This window comes from Ailuropoda melanoleuca, chromosome 15, assembly GCF_002007445.2.
Source record: "Ailuropoda melanoleuca isolate Jingjing chromosome 15, ASM200744v2, whole genome shotgun sequence".
NCBI lineage: Eukaryota > Metazoa > Chordata > Mammalia > Carnivora > Ursidae > Ailuropoda > Ailuropoda melanoleuca.
Window position 1 is genome coordinate 53,184,601 of NC_048232.1, and position 18,648 is coordinate 53,203,248.

General features: G+C 36.8%; 1 protein-coding gene across 6 annotated transcripts in view; it reads left to right on the plus strand.

Moving 5' to 3' along the window:
* OTOGL (otogelin like) overlaps window positions 1-18,648 on the plus strand; it is a 127,732-nt gene that overhangs the window by 19,654 nt on the left and 89,430 nt on the right. For all 6 annotated transcript variants that reach the window (XM_034644027.1, XM_034644026.1, XM_034644029.1 and 3 more), the window contains exons 9-17: window positions 4,164-4,291; window positions 4,655-4,761; window positions 9,186-9,292; window positions 9,721-9,846; window positions 11,101-11,209; window positions 12,379-12,425; window positions 12,887-13,032; window positions 14,138-14,261; window positions 15,993-16,170. In XM_034644027.1, the coding sequence (XP_034499918.1) occupies window positions 4,164-4,291; window positions 4,655-4,761; window positions 9,186-9,292; window positions 9,721-9,846; window positions 11,101-11,209; window positions 12,379-12,425; window positions 12,887-13,032; window positions 14,138-14,261; window positions 15,993-16,170 (1,072 nt within the window). The remainder of the gene's footprint in view (window positions 1-4,163; window positions 4,292-4,654; window positions 4,762-9,185; window positions 9,293-9,720; window positions 9,847-11,100; window positions 11,210-12,378; window positions 12,426-12,886; window positions 13,033-14,137; window positions 14,262-15,992; window positions 16,171-18,648) is intronic.

Below are 18,648 nucleotides of genomic sequence, written 5' to 3' on the forward strand. Positions count from 1 at the left end.
GCTAACAGGAAAACATTTGACTAAAGACATTGCTTTAAGAGGTCTTTGTTAAAATGCAAACATTTTACCCAAGGTGGATAATGCATCGTCAAGATTAGTTTACTGGCACTGAGAGTAAGGAACAGGGTTCAAGCAGTCGATTTTCTTTCTATGTAAAATGAAGATAATAGTAATGACGCTGAGAGCTTCCTAGCCTTTGAGGATCAAATGAGAAAATGCAAGTGGAAGTGTTCAAAGGTCTGTGAGCACCGTACAGATGCAAGTACTGAGACCATCATGAATGAGTGTTGTGTATCCAGTGGGAAATTTAGAATGAAAGGATTCACAAATTTGCAATCTTGAGACTATATTAGGAAGTAGGGTTTTGGACTCGGGCAGCCCAATGACATGGTCATTATCGATTTCTTTTTCTTCAGTATCTAAGCCTCATGAAAAAAATAATATTCAATTCAGTTCTCAGTGTTAGAGTTAGAAAAGACAGCTGTGGGCAACTTCTCCCAGGATGTCTGGGGAACATGGTACAGAGGTGAGGATAGAATATAGCATCTGCTCTTGCTAGAGGCAGAGGGACTCAGCTAAGGATTTGAATTAAGGGTCAGACAGACTTTAATAACCTGGAACATAAAATGGTTGCTCTCAGAGAGATAACTGAGCAGCATGCAGAAGAGTGTTAGCAGATTCTAGGTGGGAGAAGACCAGTGGGAGGCAAGGGGACTGAATTATGGCTGAATGGGCAGAAGGCAAGAAGGACACTGGAAAGTAGGTAGGAAGAGCCTAAAGAGAGATTTTTCATAGTTTAATTTGGTGCACAGTGTAAAGCAGAGTAATAGGAAAAAAAAAAAAAAACAAGCACAATAACTTATAAGGATGTGACCAGAACCTGCCCTCCGATTTTCTCCCATTCCGTAATAATGCAAGAAAATGAGCTGTATTTCCTTTAGCTTTAACGTACTTAGTATTTTTTTTGAAACTCAGCCTGTCCTTTGCTGATTAGATAAAACTTTGGAGGCACTGAGGTAGTTTGATTGAAAGCCATTGAATGCATAGTTTCTTAACAGTGATTGAAATTGTATTTCTGTACGCAACTAATGAATCATCGAATTTTACATCAGAAACCAGGGATGTACTGTATGGTGACTAACATAATATAATAAAAAAAATTTAAAAAATAAAATACTTAATTTCAGCTCTTAAAAAAAATTGTATTTCTTCCTGCATTTCTACTATCCTTCAGGGATGACTTCCCAAAGAAATGAGGCTTTTCAGAATTTCTGTGGATATAGAAATATTTTAATTGATTGTCTAGTTGAGATTCTGGTTCCATAATTCATGTTTATAGCTAGCTACACATCAAAATAGTTGCCCTGACTTACTCTTGTTTTTCCCAATGTAGTAATTAATAATGCCTCATTTTCACTCTTAGAAAGTGTTCCCATATGTACGAGAAATTACTTTACTTGTAGCAATATTATATGAAACATTTTAAATTTAATTTTGCAGGCTTCCAGACAACCAATTGATATGGATTTAAAGTCTCATAATAACCAACTTTTGTGACTCTTTTATTAATGTGTTGTCATAAAAATACCTAAGTGTGTGATTATAAACTGGAATTAAAGTGAGCTCTAAGGGATTGTCCAGGTTGTTTAATTACATTAAAATTTGTACATAGCTCTTGCAATCAATGGGCCTTTGGATAATATTTTCTGTCCTATAGACTTTTCAAAAATGGTGATGTTTCGAAATGAAATGTGGCACTAAATTTACCTAAAAGTACCATCGGGGGCACCTGGGTGGCTCAGCTTGTTGAGCATCTGACTCCTGGGTTCAGCTCAGGTCAGGATCTCAGGGTTGTGAGATTTAGCCCCAAGTCAGCTTCCCACTCAGCAGGGAGGCTGCTTGAGATTCTCTCTCTCCCTGTCCCTCCCTACTCCCAGCTCTCCCTCAGGAGCATGAGAATGGGCTCCCTCTCTTAAAAAAAAAAGAACATCAGCTTTTCCTGTTTAAAAAAAGTATATTAGGGGCACTTGGGTGGCTCAGTCAGTTGAACATCATACTCTTGGTTTCAGCTCAGGTTTGAGTTGAGCACCTGACTCTTGATTTCAGCGTTTTCTAGTCAGTTTCTAGTCAGCTGAGCATCCGACCCTTGGTTTCAGCTCTTCCAAACAGGAGTAAACCAGGGCTTCTATTTTGATGTGTAGCTAGCTATAAACATGAATTATGGAACCAGAATCTCAACTAGACAATCACTTAAAATCTCAGGGATCTAGCATAGACTGGGGCTCTGTACTCGGTGGGGTGTCAAGTGGAGAGTCTCCCTCCCTCTCCCTTTGCCCCTCCCCCTGCTCACACTCACTCTCTTTCTCTCCCTCTCTCTCAAATAAACAAATAAATATGTTTTAAAAAAGTGTATCAGACCAGGCCGATGCTTGGTTTAGTGTGTAACATTTCCAACAATATTAGAGATAATGAAGTGGGCCAGACAAACTTGAAAGCTTTAGGATTCTAATAACCCATTTACATTTTGCAACCCCCCTTTTATTCGTTCATTAATTTAACATATGTATTTTGATCACCTACTACATGCCAGATACAAAACTAGGGGTAAGCAATAGGGGCAGCTTTGACGAACTGTTGCCCTGTATGTAGAAGACAAAAGAAATAGAGACAAATTAAAATATAATTTTGTGAGCAATAGCAGCTATGAAAAAAAGAACTTGAGAAAGGAGATTAAGAGCGTTAGAAGAGTATTTGTTTGGTGGTAGTCCAGGTCATGCGACAGAGCTGATGTCTCTGAGGAGGTCCTATTAAACAGGCACCTAGATGAAGTAAGGGCCAAGGAAAGATTGGAGGGAATTTTGAAGGATGGGTAGCAAAAGCAAGAGCAATGTGGGAATGAGCCTGAGTTGAGAACAGTATAATGCCAGTATGACTGGAGTAGACTGAGCAGGGATAGGAGTAGAGGATATAGAGGGGTCCGTGGGGGAGAGGTGGGTGAAGGAGGTGAAGGGTGAGAAGAGTCCAGGGGCCAGATCAAAGAAGTCTTCCAGGCCACAGTAAAGTTTGGGATCTTACACTAAGAGAGTGAAGCATTCTTATAGATGAACTCCCACAATCTCCCCAATAATTGGTATTAACGAACAGGCATGTTTGTATCTCGAAGATGCCAAGAGAGAGCGTGGTCAAACATTTGGCTTGAGATTGCTCATTCTAGGGGTGCAGAAGCTTGTCATCAGGGGCAGGCTGCATAAACCTAAGTGGCAAGAAACCTAAAGCTCACATCTGACTGTGGTCGTAGATGAAACGTCGAGATGTTGCCTAGTTGGTTCTGCTACGTCTTTGAGATTTTAGGTTCAACCTTTGTCTGAATGTGGCCAGGGCTAATTGTCATATGAGGCCCTGCACTTGTTCTCAGGCCAGGTGTTAAAATGACTTCCCCTTGATCTGAAGCAGAGAGCCCAGAATGCTCACCACCAACCGTCAGTCTGCTGCTGCTTGCATGTAGCTCCTGAGTCTTGCCCCTACATAATGCTGGGATAGTAGCACGATTCTTTAACAATCTGGCCGGAGCACGTTTAGAAACACTGCTGATCATATTCAGATGAGATGGATTCACTTCTTGGTCTTCTCTGGGTGTCTTTTCCAGTCTTTCTGAAGTGTGGCTGTCTTCTGAAATATCCACAAAAGATTTTTTTTTTGTTTTTATTGTTGTGTACCTCAAAAATGGAACCACGATTTTAGCAAGGTTCTGACTCATGTTAAATAGAATGAGAGGGCTGTCAGAAAAATTTCATACCAAACTTTTACTTATGTTTCTTGGTTTTAGGTGTATTTTTCTCCTCTCTACAACACACTTAGGCTAATTAGTGCTTTACTGGTGTGTATGTTGTACCATTCACTTTCAATCCCTCCTCATTTGGCTTCAATGATGTTTGCTTTTTCTTGCCTTCAATGACAGGAACTTTTATTTGGTACTTACACTTTGTTCAATGTATTGTTGTTATGCTAAAGTAATGTTATAGTCTAATATAACTGGCAATCATTGGTAATTATAAAGGTATTGAATTTAACTTTTTGACCCGGCAGTTTATGCTGATGAAGTGTGTTTGTGTAAAGTGATGCTAATACAAATATTTGTGTGTGTGTGTGTTTGCGTGAAATAGAGGACTATACAGAAGACATTGCTATGTTTGCAAATAGTTGGTCGGTGCAAATTCCAGAGGACACCAAATGTGTACCCACACCCTCAGATTTTCCAAATCCGTGCTCCAGCGGAATGCCAGCATTTGAGGTAAATTTGATGTGAAAAGTTTGGGCATGGTGGATATAATGCACATATATTGTATTTGCATATTTAATATTAAGTACTTCTAGTGCAAATAGAACATAATTAAACCCTGTAAAATTCAGGGGTTGTAACTGCTATGGGAATAACTTGAAGATATTTCAGAAATTGTGAATGCAAGAGTTTCATGGGAGCAGTGCTCCTTGTGCAAATATGTAGTTAGAGAAATGGTGGTTAAAACTTATAAGGATAAATTACCTTCCCTTTCCTGGTAAGAACGGAAGGTCCCGCCAATAGATAAGTAGAAAAAATGAGAACACACGTGTGTCATTAAATATGTCCTGCTGACTGCCGTCTTTTTCCACACAGGCCATCTTCTTCAAGTGTCAGATTTTGTTGCAGTTCCCTTTTCTGAGCTGCCATGAGTACATTGATCCATATTTGTATATTGCCAGCTGTGTTAATGATCTTTGCAAGTAAGTGAAAGAATTAGTATTTGTAATTGAATTTTCTTTATCCAAAAAGAAGCGCAAACAACACTTCTGTAATGTAGCCCTCCAGCAGTTCACAAAGTTTAATGGAAATGTAAAACATAAACTGTACTAGCAGCTATTAAAACTTGCTGGATAATATGTACAGACTAAATGGTTTATAGAAGCAGCATGAACAGGACATAGCAATTCTTAAATATGGTTTGTGCCACTGATGTTTTTTTGGGGTTTAGAGATGTCAATAGGTTCTTTCAAAATAATGTTTTGAAATGCACAAAATCAAGCACACAAAGTTACAAAAGAAATGATATTGAAATAGAGTTATCAATATAAATATAAAAAATATAAAAGAAATGAATATAAAAGAAATGAATTTATGATACATGCAGTTTTTTATATGCCTTTCAAGTCTAACTGTAACTACTATTGTTTGATGTAATGATGAGTGTAAACAATATTTAGGATATTTGTAACAACTGTAATAAATGATAACATTAAAAACTGAGATGGGAGATATATTATTGACAAGGTCTGGATATTGCTAAGAACATTGTGATGTGTTTTCTATATGAGTAATTGAAGAAAATGCTAAATGTCAGTTGGGGACTAGTGAAAATATGCATGTAATCTTTATCCCATAGAAGGTCACCCGACCCTTACATTTTCTCCCAGATTAGGAACACCTAGACTAGATGGTTGTCTAGGGAACAAATTTAGGGAGACCATCAGAATATGTTCTACATATTACCTATTATTGAAGTCTTTTCTACCATTTTTTTTCAAAAATTTACCAAAAGTATTTGATTAACCATCTTGAATGTTCAAGAATATGTCAAGAAATTTTAATAAATCTGCATATTTTAAAGAAGGTCAAGAAGTGTAAATGATACATGGGAACTTTATTGTAAAAGATTAGACTAATTTTTGATTGAGTAAAACCACTTACCTGTCATCTTATAGCCTGTAGTTTGTTAAGAAGTTTAAACTTATCAAAGGTGAGAACAAAGAGGGTAAGTTGAAATAGGATGAAGTTGTCTTATTTATAATTATTCTACTTTAATTAATGGAGATTATTATAAAAATAATAAATATGATATTTTTCAGATGTTAAAATAAACTTATTTAGGATACTTGTTAATGTGGAGTATAGTTATATATTTATATATATATAGTCTCTAATTTTAGAGACTTATGAACTAATGCAGGACTTTTGAAAGAGCTCATCTGCCTAAAATATTGGGGACTGTCCTAACTTAGTATTTTACAATATTCTGTTCCCTATTTGCTTTTATTTTTTATTTAAGTGCTACATTGTTACATCTCTGCTCTTTTACTCAGTCCCTTTTTTGAGGATCTCTACAGGGGGGATGGTTTGATTTAGCCATGCATATGGAATTAACAAGTGTTCTTAGTCCACCACAACCTCATTCTTTGGCCATTCTCCTGTAGTCTTCTCACTTGCCTTCGGCATTATCATCTTTAGCGCCCACTTCTCAGGTCGACTGAGATGAAATATTATTTGGCAGATCCGGGAAAGTCATTTTCCATTTATTAGTTAGGATATTGTTTGGCTGCTTCAGTTGCCAAAGTATCAGTGGCTTAAATTACATTGAAGCTTATATTTCTCTCATATAAAGTCCAAGCTTGTACATGGTCCTGGGATCATACCATGTGCCTGCTACATGAGTTTTCCAATGACACAGTTTTGCTATTGCTCTGTCATTCCCCCCTGCCCCCCATGGCCACACCTTGATGCAAAGATAGGTAGGAAATATTGTCTTTGGCTGGGCAGCCATATGCTCAGCGAGAACTTGGGAGTTCTAATACTGACGAGAAGCAGGCTCTGGAGACAAAAAGAGAGCCTCTGTTATACTCACTTCATCTGAAATTTCATCATTGAGGAATTAACATTTTTGTCTTTTGAAATTATGGTATCTGTAGGCTTTAGATTTTGCCATGCAGTTGCTTTCTCCAAGGCAAATAAAAGTAGCAGGATAGAGAAACGTCTTTTACTGGTTGAAACCAACAGGTATCTTAAGTGATGTGTTTGAGGTGAAGAGGCTGGGCTTGGGGGCAGAGCAGGCATGCGCTACCAAAAGAAGGGCATTGTAAATCAAGTGAGTGGGCCTCGATTAAACGGAAGTGAGAAGCTAGCAGAGTTAGCCTTTTATTTGTCTCAATATTTCATCCAGGACTAGGCTTATTACATCCCTTTTCCCCTAAAGGAGATTCTCTTCATTTCTTATATTAGGGGACGACACCACTAAGATCCTGTATCAAGAGAATGGAATTGTGAATTTGCTGAACAGAAATTAATTTCCTGCTCGTATTATGATAATCTATTGAATTCGCTTCAGCACACATTTGCTTAGCAGCTATTCTGAGCTGAGCATTGTGCCACTTCTTGGAGAAACAAAAACAGTTTAGATATGGACCCCGTCTTAGGAACTCACATTCTAATGGGGCAGAAACAGATCTCCAGTGATGACTCATGCTCTGAATGTGAAGTGCTGTGGCTGTGGAGGAGAGGGTTGCTGGCTGTGTCAGGGAACGCCTATCACAGCTCCACAGAGGAGATGACATCTGAGTTGGAATTGAAAGGATGCTGTAATATCAGTCTTTGATCTTATGCCCTCCTGTTTCTGCTTTTAAGAATGATAAACCTCACCTCAGTTTGTTCTCTGTACTTAATAGTCTCTTATGGTTTGCCTCCCCTTTCTTTTTTTTTCCCCCTTCCTTCTGGGGGTGGGGGTGGGGGATGGGCTAAATTGGTGATGGGCATTAAGAAGGGCACTTGCTGGGATGAGCACTGAGTGTTATATGTAAGTGATGATATCCCTAATTCCACTCCTGAAACCAATACTACACTGTATGTTAACTAACTAGAATTTAAATAAAAATTTGAAACAAAGAATGATAAACCTAGCAGCAGGGAAATGCTCTTAACTTTGCCATTCCAAAGTCAATTGATTTAAAAACAATTATTATTTAATGCTCATTTTCATTATTAAAGTTAATATCCAAAATGGAGCAAATAAACTCATTTTCCCCTCAGTAAATTGGAATAATAATTTCTTTCTTGCCCAATTGTTGTGAATTTTCATGTGATGCCATATTGTCTCAGGCCTGGCATGGATCCTAGAGTTAACATATGTATTTAAGAAATGGTAGCTATTTTAATAATAGTTGCATGGGGTTGGGAAACCAATATTCAGGTACTTTGTTAACTTTCAAAGCCTCCATTAGGCTTTGAAATTGTAGGAACAAGACACATCTTTTAATGTAAATCAGAAACTTATTATCTTTCTAGGAATTCAACAATTTTAGCTTACCCTGTGTTTCAGAGAATTTGCTTGTTTGGAGGTTTAGGATATTTTCTGAGCTTCTGAAGTTTATATGCTCAGTCCTTTTTTTTTCCCTCTAAAGCTCAGTTAATTGGACTAGATAAGCTGCGTGGCTCCAATTACAGTGGCACAGGAGAAGTGCAATTTGAGATGTGTGGCTTTTACAACAGATACTGAAAATGCTAAGGTTCACAAAATACAACATTCTTAAGGTCATTATCTTGTAAGATGTTTAACTATTCAATTTTGAGTTTGAATTGGGTGGAAAAACAAGTCCACTCCCTTATTATAAACCTGCTTATTTTATAGATGTCCTGTTAATCTGCTTTGGGAATTGGCAGACCTCTTATATTTGTTTGGGGGAACTTCTAGGGTGATTATAAAAAAACAGTGATAGATTATTTACTCTTGGCAATATTATAAGAGTAACTAGCTTTCCAATTTAAGCTTGAAAGAATTAAAAATAGAAAAAAAAACAAAAAAATTTAAAAACCTTTTAAATCTTAAAGTTAAATGCTGTTTATTCAATCTTTCAAAACTGTTGTTTTATGAGTACTGGTTTTATTCCAGCATGTAGACTATTAACAGCATGGGATCTTGGAAACGATTTCCATATTTGATGCTTTTATTGTGATAGAATTTTGTCTATTATAATGGGATTTCTAGATGTAAATTTTAAATATAAACTTATTTATATTTATTAATAGGATTTTCTAAAAGGTCTGGGATACTTTGTGTGGGAGCAAAGTGATACATACAAAGATTCTGGGCAGAATGTCAAAATTAAAATAGAAAATTTCTTCAGTACAGGTACTCTTTTGCATCAAAAGAAAAGTGGCCAAATTGTTGAAATAGTTTGATGAAGGCAATTCGCCCAGGCCCTTTAAAGCTGGGATCTCATGCTTATATGTTTTCTGTGTTATCGTACACAATATGCACATGCTGACATCAATTTTTACTCAAATATTCACCACGCACTCAGCATTTCTAGAGAGCGGGAGCTCAAAGGCTTGGTTTCTGTCAATATTTCCCGTGTGACTATGGTTCTGTCTTTTCACTTTCCAGAACTGATGATGATGAAACCTATTGCCGAGCAGCCACCGAGTATGCGAGAGCCTGTTCCCATGCCGGGTACCCTATTCAAGACTGGAGAGATGACTTTCCAGCATGCAGTATGTTTTCTTATTTTTCTTTTTAATTTTTCTTTATTTTTTTAAAAATTTTTTAAGATTTTATTTATTTATTCAGCAGAGATAGAGACAGCCAGCGAGAGAGGGAACACAAGCAGGGGGAGTGGGAGAGGAAGAAGCAGTCTCCTAGCGGAGGAGCCTATGTGGGGCTCGATCCCACAACGCTGGGATCACGCCCTGAGCCGAAGGCAGACGCTTAACTGCTGTGCCACCCAGGCGCCCCTTCTTATTTTTCTAAACCCTGTGTATTTTTGTTAATTTCAGGTTTATCTTAGTACTTTAATGATTGGCAAGGATTTGTCATTGACACAGTAACATTGGTAAACTTGCATACTTTTCGAAACACTGTACTTTTTTTGAAAGAGAGGTGAGTAGATTTGACTTACAGCTCCCTTGTTTGCCCATTTTAGCTGATAAATGTGATGATAGCTTTGTCCATCGGGATTGTATCAGTTGTTGTCCACCAACCTGCACATTTGAGAAACAGTGTCTCGGGAGCAATCTCCATTGTCTTGATGGATGTTACTGCGCAGATGGTAAGCACTTCATCAGAGAAATGATGTCTGTACTCAACGGAAACTAGTATCCAGTGATCTAAGAATCATATCATAACGTCCTGTCTCAGGACATTAGGGACGTTGCAATTTTCTACCCTTGTAGGATTTGGCCCTCAAAGTGACTAGGAAGGATGGCTGCTTCTCTACTTTGTACATTTCCCAGGAAATTTGGAATCCAGAGTCCTGAAGTTAACCATGACAAAGCTTTTTTCTCTTGGATATTTAAGGACACTTAATAATTTGTATATTTTCATATTTTGAAGATGAAAGCAAGTTCAAAAAAAAGCCTCATGTTTTGGCAGTGTAAGATTTTAGTCCTGATGTAGTTTTAATATTTGAAATTAGAAGAAACATAGCAAGTAATACAGGTGAGATTTAAAATTAGGAATGACTGCTATACTGATCGACTTTTACAAAGAACACTGAGCATTTACTCAAACCCTTTTATTTTTACAGATTAAAAAAAAATAGAATCCTAGAGATGTTAAGTGTCTTTCCTCACTTAATATGAGCGAGGACTACTTGGAGTCAGATCTGTTGACCACAGTCCATTGGTCTGTCACTTCTACTCAAAGCATAATCTTTAGACCAGTGCCAGGCCTGAACCATTTGTTACCAATGATACAATAAAAAGTTTGAACCAGAATAAAAATCCATGTGCCAAAATATAAGTAAATGCTTCCTTCACCTAGGAATTTTTACTTTGAAAAAAGATCAGCTGAACAAAACACGTTCTCGGTAACATGGTTCACTTATATTCTGGCTCAACCACCTTTCCTCATTAGAGAGGTAGCAAAGGTTGGTCCTCTGCACTGGTCCTTTGAGTAGCACTCCCTGGCTTTTTATTATCTGTGTGGCAATAGTGGAAATCTCTCATTTTGACATGAACAGAAATTAAACCAAGAATATATGTTCTCTCTCCTTCCCTCCCTTTTGCCCTTGAAAGCAAGGAAATACTGTCTAGTTGCCTTTATTTTGTGTAGTTTTTAATGGCAAGTCATGGGATGAGAAAGTTGAAAATCACTGAAATAGACCCTTATAAGGTAGCTACTGATTGAGATAGAACCAGATTTCAGTAACCTCTTAAAAGTTAAAAAAAATAAAAATAAAAATAATTATTTTCAGCACCTGGTGTAAGCAGGTGTTCAATGAAACTTTGTTGAATTCTTATATTCAAATAACACATTTTTTGTTATTGCTTTTGAGAATTTGATATATATTTTTCTTAAATAGGCCTCATAATGGACAATGGGACTTGCATCTCCTTGGAAAACTGCCCATGTAGTTTTCATGGATTAGCTTATTCAGTTGGTTCAAAAATTGAACAAGAATGTACTGAATGGTATGTGATTAATGTACAGCCAATTATTTCTGTGCACCTGGCTAGTTGATATCTTTACCATGGTATATGTTTAAAGGAATATACTTGTCACTGATTTTCTTCCAAATATTCCAAGACATGGTTTGCATCTTATTTAAAGTCTATAAGGTAGTGGGGCAGCAGGCCATACATATTTTCATAATTTAAAGATGAAAGCAAGTTCAGAAAAAAAAACTAGAAATAATATAGAATACCTACCATTTCTTTTATGATTTAATTCATCTCACTTCCCTTAGTAATAATTCCATCAAACCATATACCCCTGTAATGCATCTCTCTGTTGCATTTTCTTCGTATTTATAACCCATACTTTGCATGTACTTTTACTATTAGAACTTGATGGTGCTCCTGGCCTTCTCTATTGGGTACTTGAAAAAGTGACTCTCCATATTGCCAATACTTGGCCATGATTAGAGACATTTAGGATTTCTTATTATGTTAGCTAACTAAGACTATTCTAGGAAAGCATCGAATCCCTCCAGGGAAATCTTATAAGGAAGCAGGTATAAATGTCATCAGGCCCTTTTCCCTTTGCTGTCAGTGTATCGTAAGTGACATGCAGGTAGATTACCAGCCATGTTCTTAGATACAGATTCAAGCTCCTGCCTGTCAGAGACTCTGTTTCCATCCTTCTCTCCTCCAACTCTTTTTGCTACCAGAAGACAGAATTTATCTTACAGAAGAGGACATCTTTTCTCTCTTTAATGTCTGATGATCCTCAAAAGAAACTTCCTTAATTTGTAATAGGTGAGATAATATATTAACTGTTCATGAATATTTCTCTAAGAATATAGGTAAATACTTTTCGTGTGTGGCTTTTTTTAGTTTAAGCAATGAGAAAAGAACATAAAACAGAAGTTTTCTGTCTGCAGAGGACTTTTGTTCTTGACCATTCTGTATTCTCTTTGTATCATCTTTAGTGATTTAAGTAAGACTCACAATAAATGAAAATTTAGGTACTGGTCAGTCCAAATTTATCAGTTAATCGAACTTCTGTCGATGTATTTTTCAAGTCAGATTATTCTGAATCTATAAACATGGTATGTTTTGGTACATCAATCAATACATTGATGCAAACATTAATATAGTTTCTCTATACCAGTAATTAATATACTTATAATTTCATTTAGTGTATGTGTTGGTGGAGTTTGGAACTGCACTGAGCATGACTGTCCAGGTAAATCTTTTAAATGTTTTTAAAGAAAAAGTCTCAATTTTCTTTAAATTGAAGGAAGATAGCAATGATTTTTTATGCACATCTCATGTATAACAAGAGATGTAATGATGAATAAATCCAGATATTCGGAGCATAAATGGAAAATTGAATAAAGGATAACTTTGAGTAGGAAACTGGTAAAGATTTATTCAAGTAGTATAAATATTACAGTACCTAAAAATTACATGGAAGAGCTGTCATTTAATAAATTTTAAGTTAAATATAATAACATAATCTAGTAAGTTCATCAAACTAGTACATTTTAGACACTTTAGTTATTCTTTTTGATGCATGATTATTTACCCTAAGTCAACTTTCTGCTTTTTTAACAATAAACATGATTTCTTCCTCCGCCTTCTTCTTCTTCTCTCTCTCCCTCTTCTTTTAATCTTTTCTTATTTTTGTGATTATTTTTTTGGTAGTTCAATGCTCTGTTGTGGGTGATTCTCATTTTACAACGTTTGATGGTCAACATTATTCTTTTATTGGAATGTGCCAATACATCCTTGTGAAAGGAACTGGAAAAGATAAATTCACAATTACTTTACAGAAAGCTCACTGTGAACAGGTAGGAACATCTCAAAATGGCCAGAGGAATGTTCTTTGTTTTGTTTTGTTTTTTTACTCAAGTTTAATTCTAGGTTAAGAGTGATAATATGAATGGGTACAGTTATTTTCTTCAAAAATGATTGTTAAGATGCATCATTATTCTACATTTCACAAAGGAAGAAAAAATGTTGGTAATCTATGTTTTACTATTGACTATATGATGCATCCTAATTTGATATTAAAATGTGAAAATGTATGTGTTTTAGATTAAATATTATGTATTTAATTGTATTTTCTTACCTAAAAATGGTATTTGTATGTATAGTTTTTTGAACATTTCATGAATGATTGCACAATGGACCTAAGTTTTTGGTTATTTCAAAAACTACTACTTTTAAGAGGTGATTCTTGACAGGAGTGAGTAGACCTCATATATTCTAAATAGACATGAATTTCTTAGCATACTAAAATATTTTACAACTTTTCTTCAAATAAACACAACAGTTATTTGTAAAGATACACAGGTTTTCCTCTCCTTCAGCCAGATAGTCAAAATTTTGCAGAAATCTTTAATTTTCTAGCTTTATTCCAATGTGAAATGGTTATTTCCAACAAAAATTCTGAGCTCTTTATTGGCTTTCTTTTACAGTTTGATTTTTTCCTTTGCAATACATCAAGAATCTCAATAAGCTTTCCATATAGAATCATAATTCTCCTTGTTCTTTTCCTTATTGAATTTTTTATGTCTAATATGCCACTTACGTGAATTTGGAGAGGTACTTAATGCGCTATGGAAAACATAATTATTGGCACTTTGTTGAGAACATTTTTATTTAATGTTCTATGTAAAATATAGGTATGTATATGGTATACTTAATGTACCATATAAATCCATATTTTATTAGGAATGGGGCTATATAAGATAATGTGGTAATTACTTTATTATATTACTTATATGCAAGCCTTCTACATGCCAGAAATTGTTATCTACGTGCACTCTCTTTCTCCTTTCTTCTCCCCTGTCTCTCCCTTGCTTTTTCTCATTCCCCTCTCCCATTATCACTGCCTCTTTCTACGTCTATTTCCCTCTCATTCTTTTAACTGATGATTTGATTTTTATGCAGAACCTTGGCTTGGTCTGTCTTCAGTCTATAACTCTGATTTTGGAGGATGATCTTAACAAACAAGTGACCCTTAGTAGGGGAGGACAGATCCTTACCAGTCCTAACCAAGGCTTCAATCTGAATGGTAAGAAGCAATGATGTACTTTCTCTACATTAACAACAACAATAAAACAAGCTGAATGAAGTCTTCTCCCATTGGCTGACTAACCTAACATTTGAGTGCCTATGTGTTGCCAGGTCCTCAGCTAGGCACCTCAGAGATGACCATGTTTGTGGGAACTGGTATTCACCTCAAGTGGCCTAGAGTTTGCAAGAGGAGAGTTACAAGCAAACAGCCACTTACATAAGATATGATAAACTGAAAGATATGCACAGGGACTTTGGGGGTCTAAGTGAGTGCAGCACATCCCGCCTTGGGCAGGAGTGTGCAGGAATAGTCAGGCAAGTTTTCTGAAGGAGGTGATGTCTTGTTCAGCATTCAAAGCTGAGGACTGTCAGGATGAAGGAGGAGGGGAAACCATTCTATGCAAAACGAGGAGGTGTAGAACTGTGTGGTATGTTTAGGGAAAACCATCGCTACTTTGGGACCGCTGAAGCCTGAAGAGGGTCATGGAGATTGTCTAGCCATGAGAAGAGAGACATAGGTGGGGATGAAGACTGGGGAAAGCCTTATATGCAGGGCATCGTTATGGTTTTCTTGTTCCTGACTGTGTTCCAGCGTAGTTATTGTTAATACTCTCACTCCCAGAGAGGTCCCAATTTGTGTTATGAATTACATGGTCATGCTATTCATTGTCGTGCTAAGAAGTTGAACTTGATATGAAATTGAATATGACATTATCATTATTTGACCACTCTTATGTACAAAGATAACAATCTCATATGGTTCAACCAAATAAATAATAAGTGTTAATGGGAAGACTGATACAGTCTTTTTTTTTTTTTTTTGGTAGACTACTATGGCAACAGTGTGGAAATGGCTTTAAGAGATGCTGGCAGGAAACCTGGACAGTAATTAGGATGATTCTGAAGTAGGGCATGCAGGGAAGGAGGAGGAACTGATGTAGGGCAGTGACAATGGAGATAGAAAGAAGACAGCTTGAAAAATTACTTAGAAAAAAAAGTGGTCTGAACCTGGTGACCAGTTGGGGAAGGGCAACAAGGGGGACAAAGTGATCAAAGAATGATTCTCCAATTTCTGGGTGTGGTGACCAGAATGATGGTAGAAATTACGGTCCGGATACAGGAGCAACTGTTCCTATATATTGTGCTGGCAATAACTCATCAGTTCAGACTTGGACAGAAGTTTCTTGTCTCTAAAGGTGTCTCGTAAAACGCTACATCTCCAGTCCTTTGCTCCTCTTTTTGCTTACATTCTCAAGGGAATGGGGAAGTTTTGAGGAAAGTTCCATTTCCTTATTGAATCATGACCAGTGTGTGGAAAAGTTCACACACACACACACACACACACACACACACACGTTAAAAAAAAAAAAAAAGAGGACAGATTTCAAATGCTAAGGACTGTCCAGACCTGCCAAGAGATGCTTGCCAGCGGAAATTACCTGTGGACATGGTAATCTATCAAAAAGATCTGAAGATCCAGAAAGGAGAGGCAGAAGGAAACATTAGAAAAGAAAGCACAAGGTGGCAAAAATTGGCCCTGGAGCACAGGAGCAGGAACCGGGAGCCTCTCTGCTCTGTGCCCTCCTCGCTCTTTTAAAAAATGTTTGAAGTTTTTATTTAAATTCTAGTTCCTGGTCTCTTGAAAGAAGAGTTCTGGTGTTGTATGCTAGCATTTCACAACACTACCTATGAATCTCAAAGCTGATTTATGTATGTTCTTTTCCCACAGGAATTGTTGAAATTCAAACTCTGTCATCCTTATTTATTCTTCTAAAAACCACATTTGGTTTAAAGATTCTGTTTGCTGTAGATGGCGAAAGAATTTATATTCAGCTCACCAGTGCATGGAAAAGAAGAACACTAGGTCTGTGTGGCACTTTTAATGGGAACATAAGGGATGATTTCCTGTAAGTATGATTTCTGGACAGCTAACATGATTTAATGTCTAGTAATTTAGAGGATACGAATTCTTTCATTGAAAACGTTTACTTAACTAATAACAGCTTAGTCATCACTGTTCCAAGAGCTTCACGTGATCATCTATTTAAATTTTATAGCAAACCCCTGAGTAGTAGCTCTGTTTTATAGATAAAGGAACTCACAGAGGCACCAAAGTGGCAAGTAAATAGCTCAAAGTCATTTAGCCCAAATATGGTCGAGCTGGGCTTTGAATTTGGGTGGTGTGACTCAGAGTCCATGGGGTAACACATAGAATAACCACCCCTTGATTGTCTCCCCTGTTGCCTATCAAGCTTAACAGTATTTTATTTTTGAACATGCACTGCTTTTTAAAAAAACTCAATATCATTGGGTATTAATGATAGTAAGTTATACCTTAAAAATATGAATATCCTTTGGTATGAATGATACCTCTAAAGCAACCTTTTGGCATCTAGGTCAACTGGACTTTATGATAGTTGGTGTTTCATCAGAAGAAAAGCAATACAGGACAGTTGTACCCCTTGTACTGGCAAAGCAGTTTCACCCACCTGTGAGAAGACGCAGTGTGTAATTTAATGAAAATGCTTGGGCACCTGTTCTTGTGCTAAGCACTGTGGGGCGATTTAAGCAGGATCACATGGTTTCCATCACCAGACAGCTTGTATTGCAAGTCAGGAGGGGATAACAGCCTTCAAGAAATAATTAGGTCGACCTAAGGTATTAATCAACTACATATAAAAACACTGAGGTAATTTCAAGATGTTAAATGTTGAGTTGTGTGGTGGTGGCTAGAAACACAGCAGGGATTTTGAGGTCAGTATGGGCTGGGAAGCTAGGGAACATTTCATGGACAAGCCATTCCTCAAATACCATTTAAAAAATATATTTTTTTCAAATATCCTATTTTTTTTAAAACCCTTCTGCATATTTTTCCTATTTGGGATTTCTTCCGCCTCCTAATCTTTCTTGTGAATTCCTACATATTGTTCAACCCAATTCAGAATTTATTTGCTTCAAAACATGAGCTCATATCCCATCAGACGAAGTTAACTTTGACTCTCTTATCTATGAAAATCTGTCTCTTTTCTGTCTGGTTTCCAGTTGAAACTATGAGGGCTTTGAGAGTAACGATCAATTCCTCAATCCTTCTGTTCTTAGGAACTAACGTAGAGCCTCATATGCAGTAGATAGTTGAACTACATCGAGGTAGGACTTTTTTAAAATAAATTTTTAAATTTAAATTCAATTAATTAACATATAATGTACTATTGGTTTCAGAGGACAGGCCTGTGATTCATCAGTCTTATGTAACACCCAGTGCTCATTACATCACGTGCCCTCCTTAATGTCCCTCGCTCAGTTTCCCCATACCTCCACTCCCTCCCCTCCAGTGTAAGAGATCAAGATCTCTTATGGGTTGTGTATCTGGTCTTGTCATGTTTTATTTTTTGGAAGTAGGACTTTTAATAGGGCACCAAGAAGAGAATTTGGACGGACAAGAAGAACTGGCATTTAAAATTCTAAAGTTCAGAAGAGAATTTATTTTATTTTTTCTTCTGTGTGACTAATTTGTTTTCAGCTTATTTAGTTATGTTTCATTTATTTGTAGCTCAGAATATCAATATCTTTATCACACTCATGAAACAGACTATATTAAGTGGTTCGGCTAAGATGTGCAGAAAAGAAGTTGAAGCCTTGTTTCTCGTCTTTGTTTATCAGAATGGGTTAGCAGTCAGTGTTTAACAGATGGCAGATCTGTCTGCCTTTTTATTAGGCACCAGTCTCCTCCCTGTATAAACATTCAGGCGTGATAACAGCGCAGGATAATATTTCAAAGGCAGAGATAACTTTTGAACAATGTTTAGCTATCCAAAAAAAACAGGTAAAATTCCTTGCTTCATAAAGGTTAATGCGAATCTGCAAACATAGTAGAATGGAAAATATTAATTACTTGAAAATCTTGTTACACTAAGTTAAATATGGTGAGCCATGGGGTATTTTATAAAATGTGATAAGTAAATGGGTCTACATTTTAGTTCCTCCTCTTTTTTTGGTATTTATTGTTTCAAGCCAATTCAATGAAATACGAGAGCCAAGCTCTGAGTCAGTTCCTCCTGGGAACCCCGACTACACCCATCACCTTGACCTATTTTATTGTCCTTTGTAGGGGTGAAGAGGGAAGGAGAGGGAAAGGAAGCAAAGAGCAAGTGCTCTTCAATTTCTTTGAGTCTCAGTGTTCTTGTTTGAACAAAGTGAGATTTGCCATTAGGTGTTTGCCGTAATTCTTTACAGTTCTTGAATGGTTTAATTTTGAGGGAGAGGGAGAGGTGCAAGAGTGGGGACAAGGGATGAGTGTTGTGGAATGGCTTGTGAAGCTCCTTTTTACTCTCCTTTCTCAGCCACTGTGGTGAGAAGTTCCATATAATTCCTAGTGGCAGGTCAAT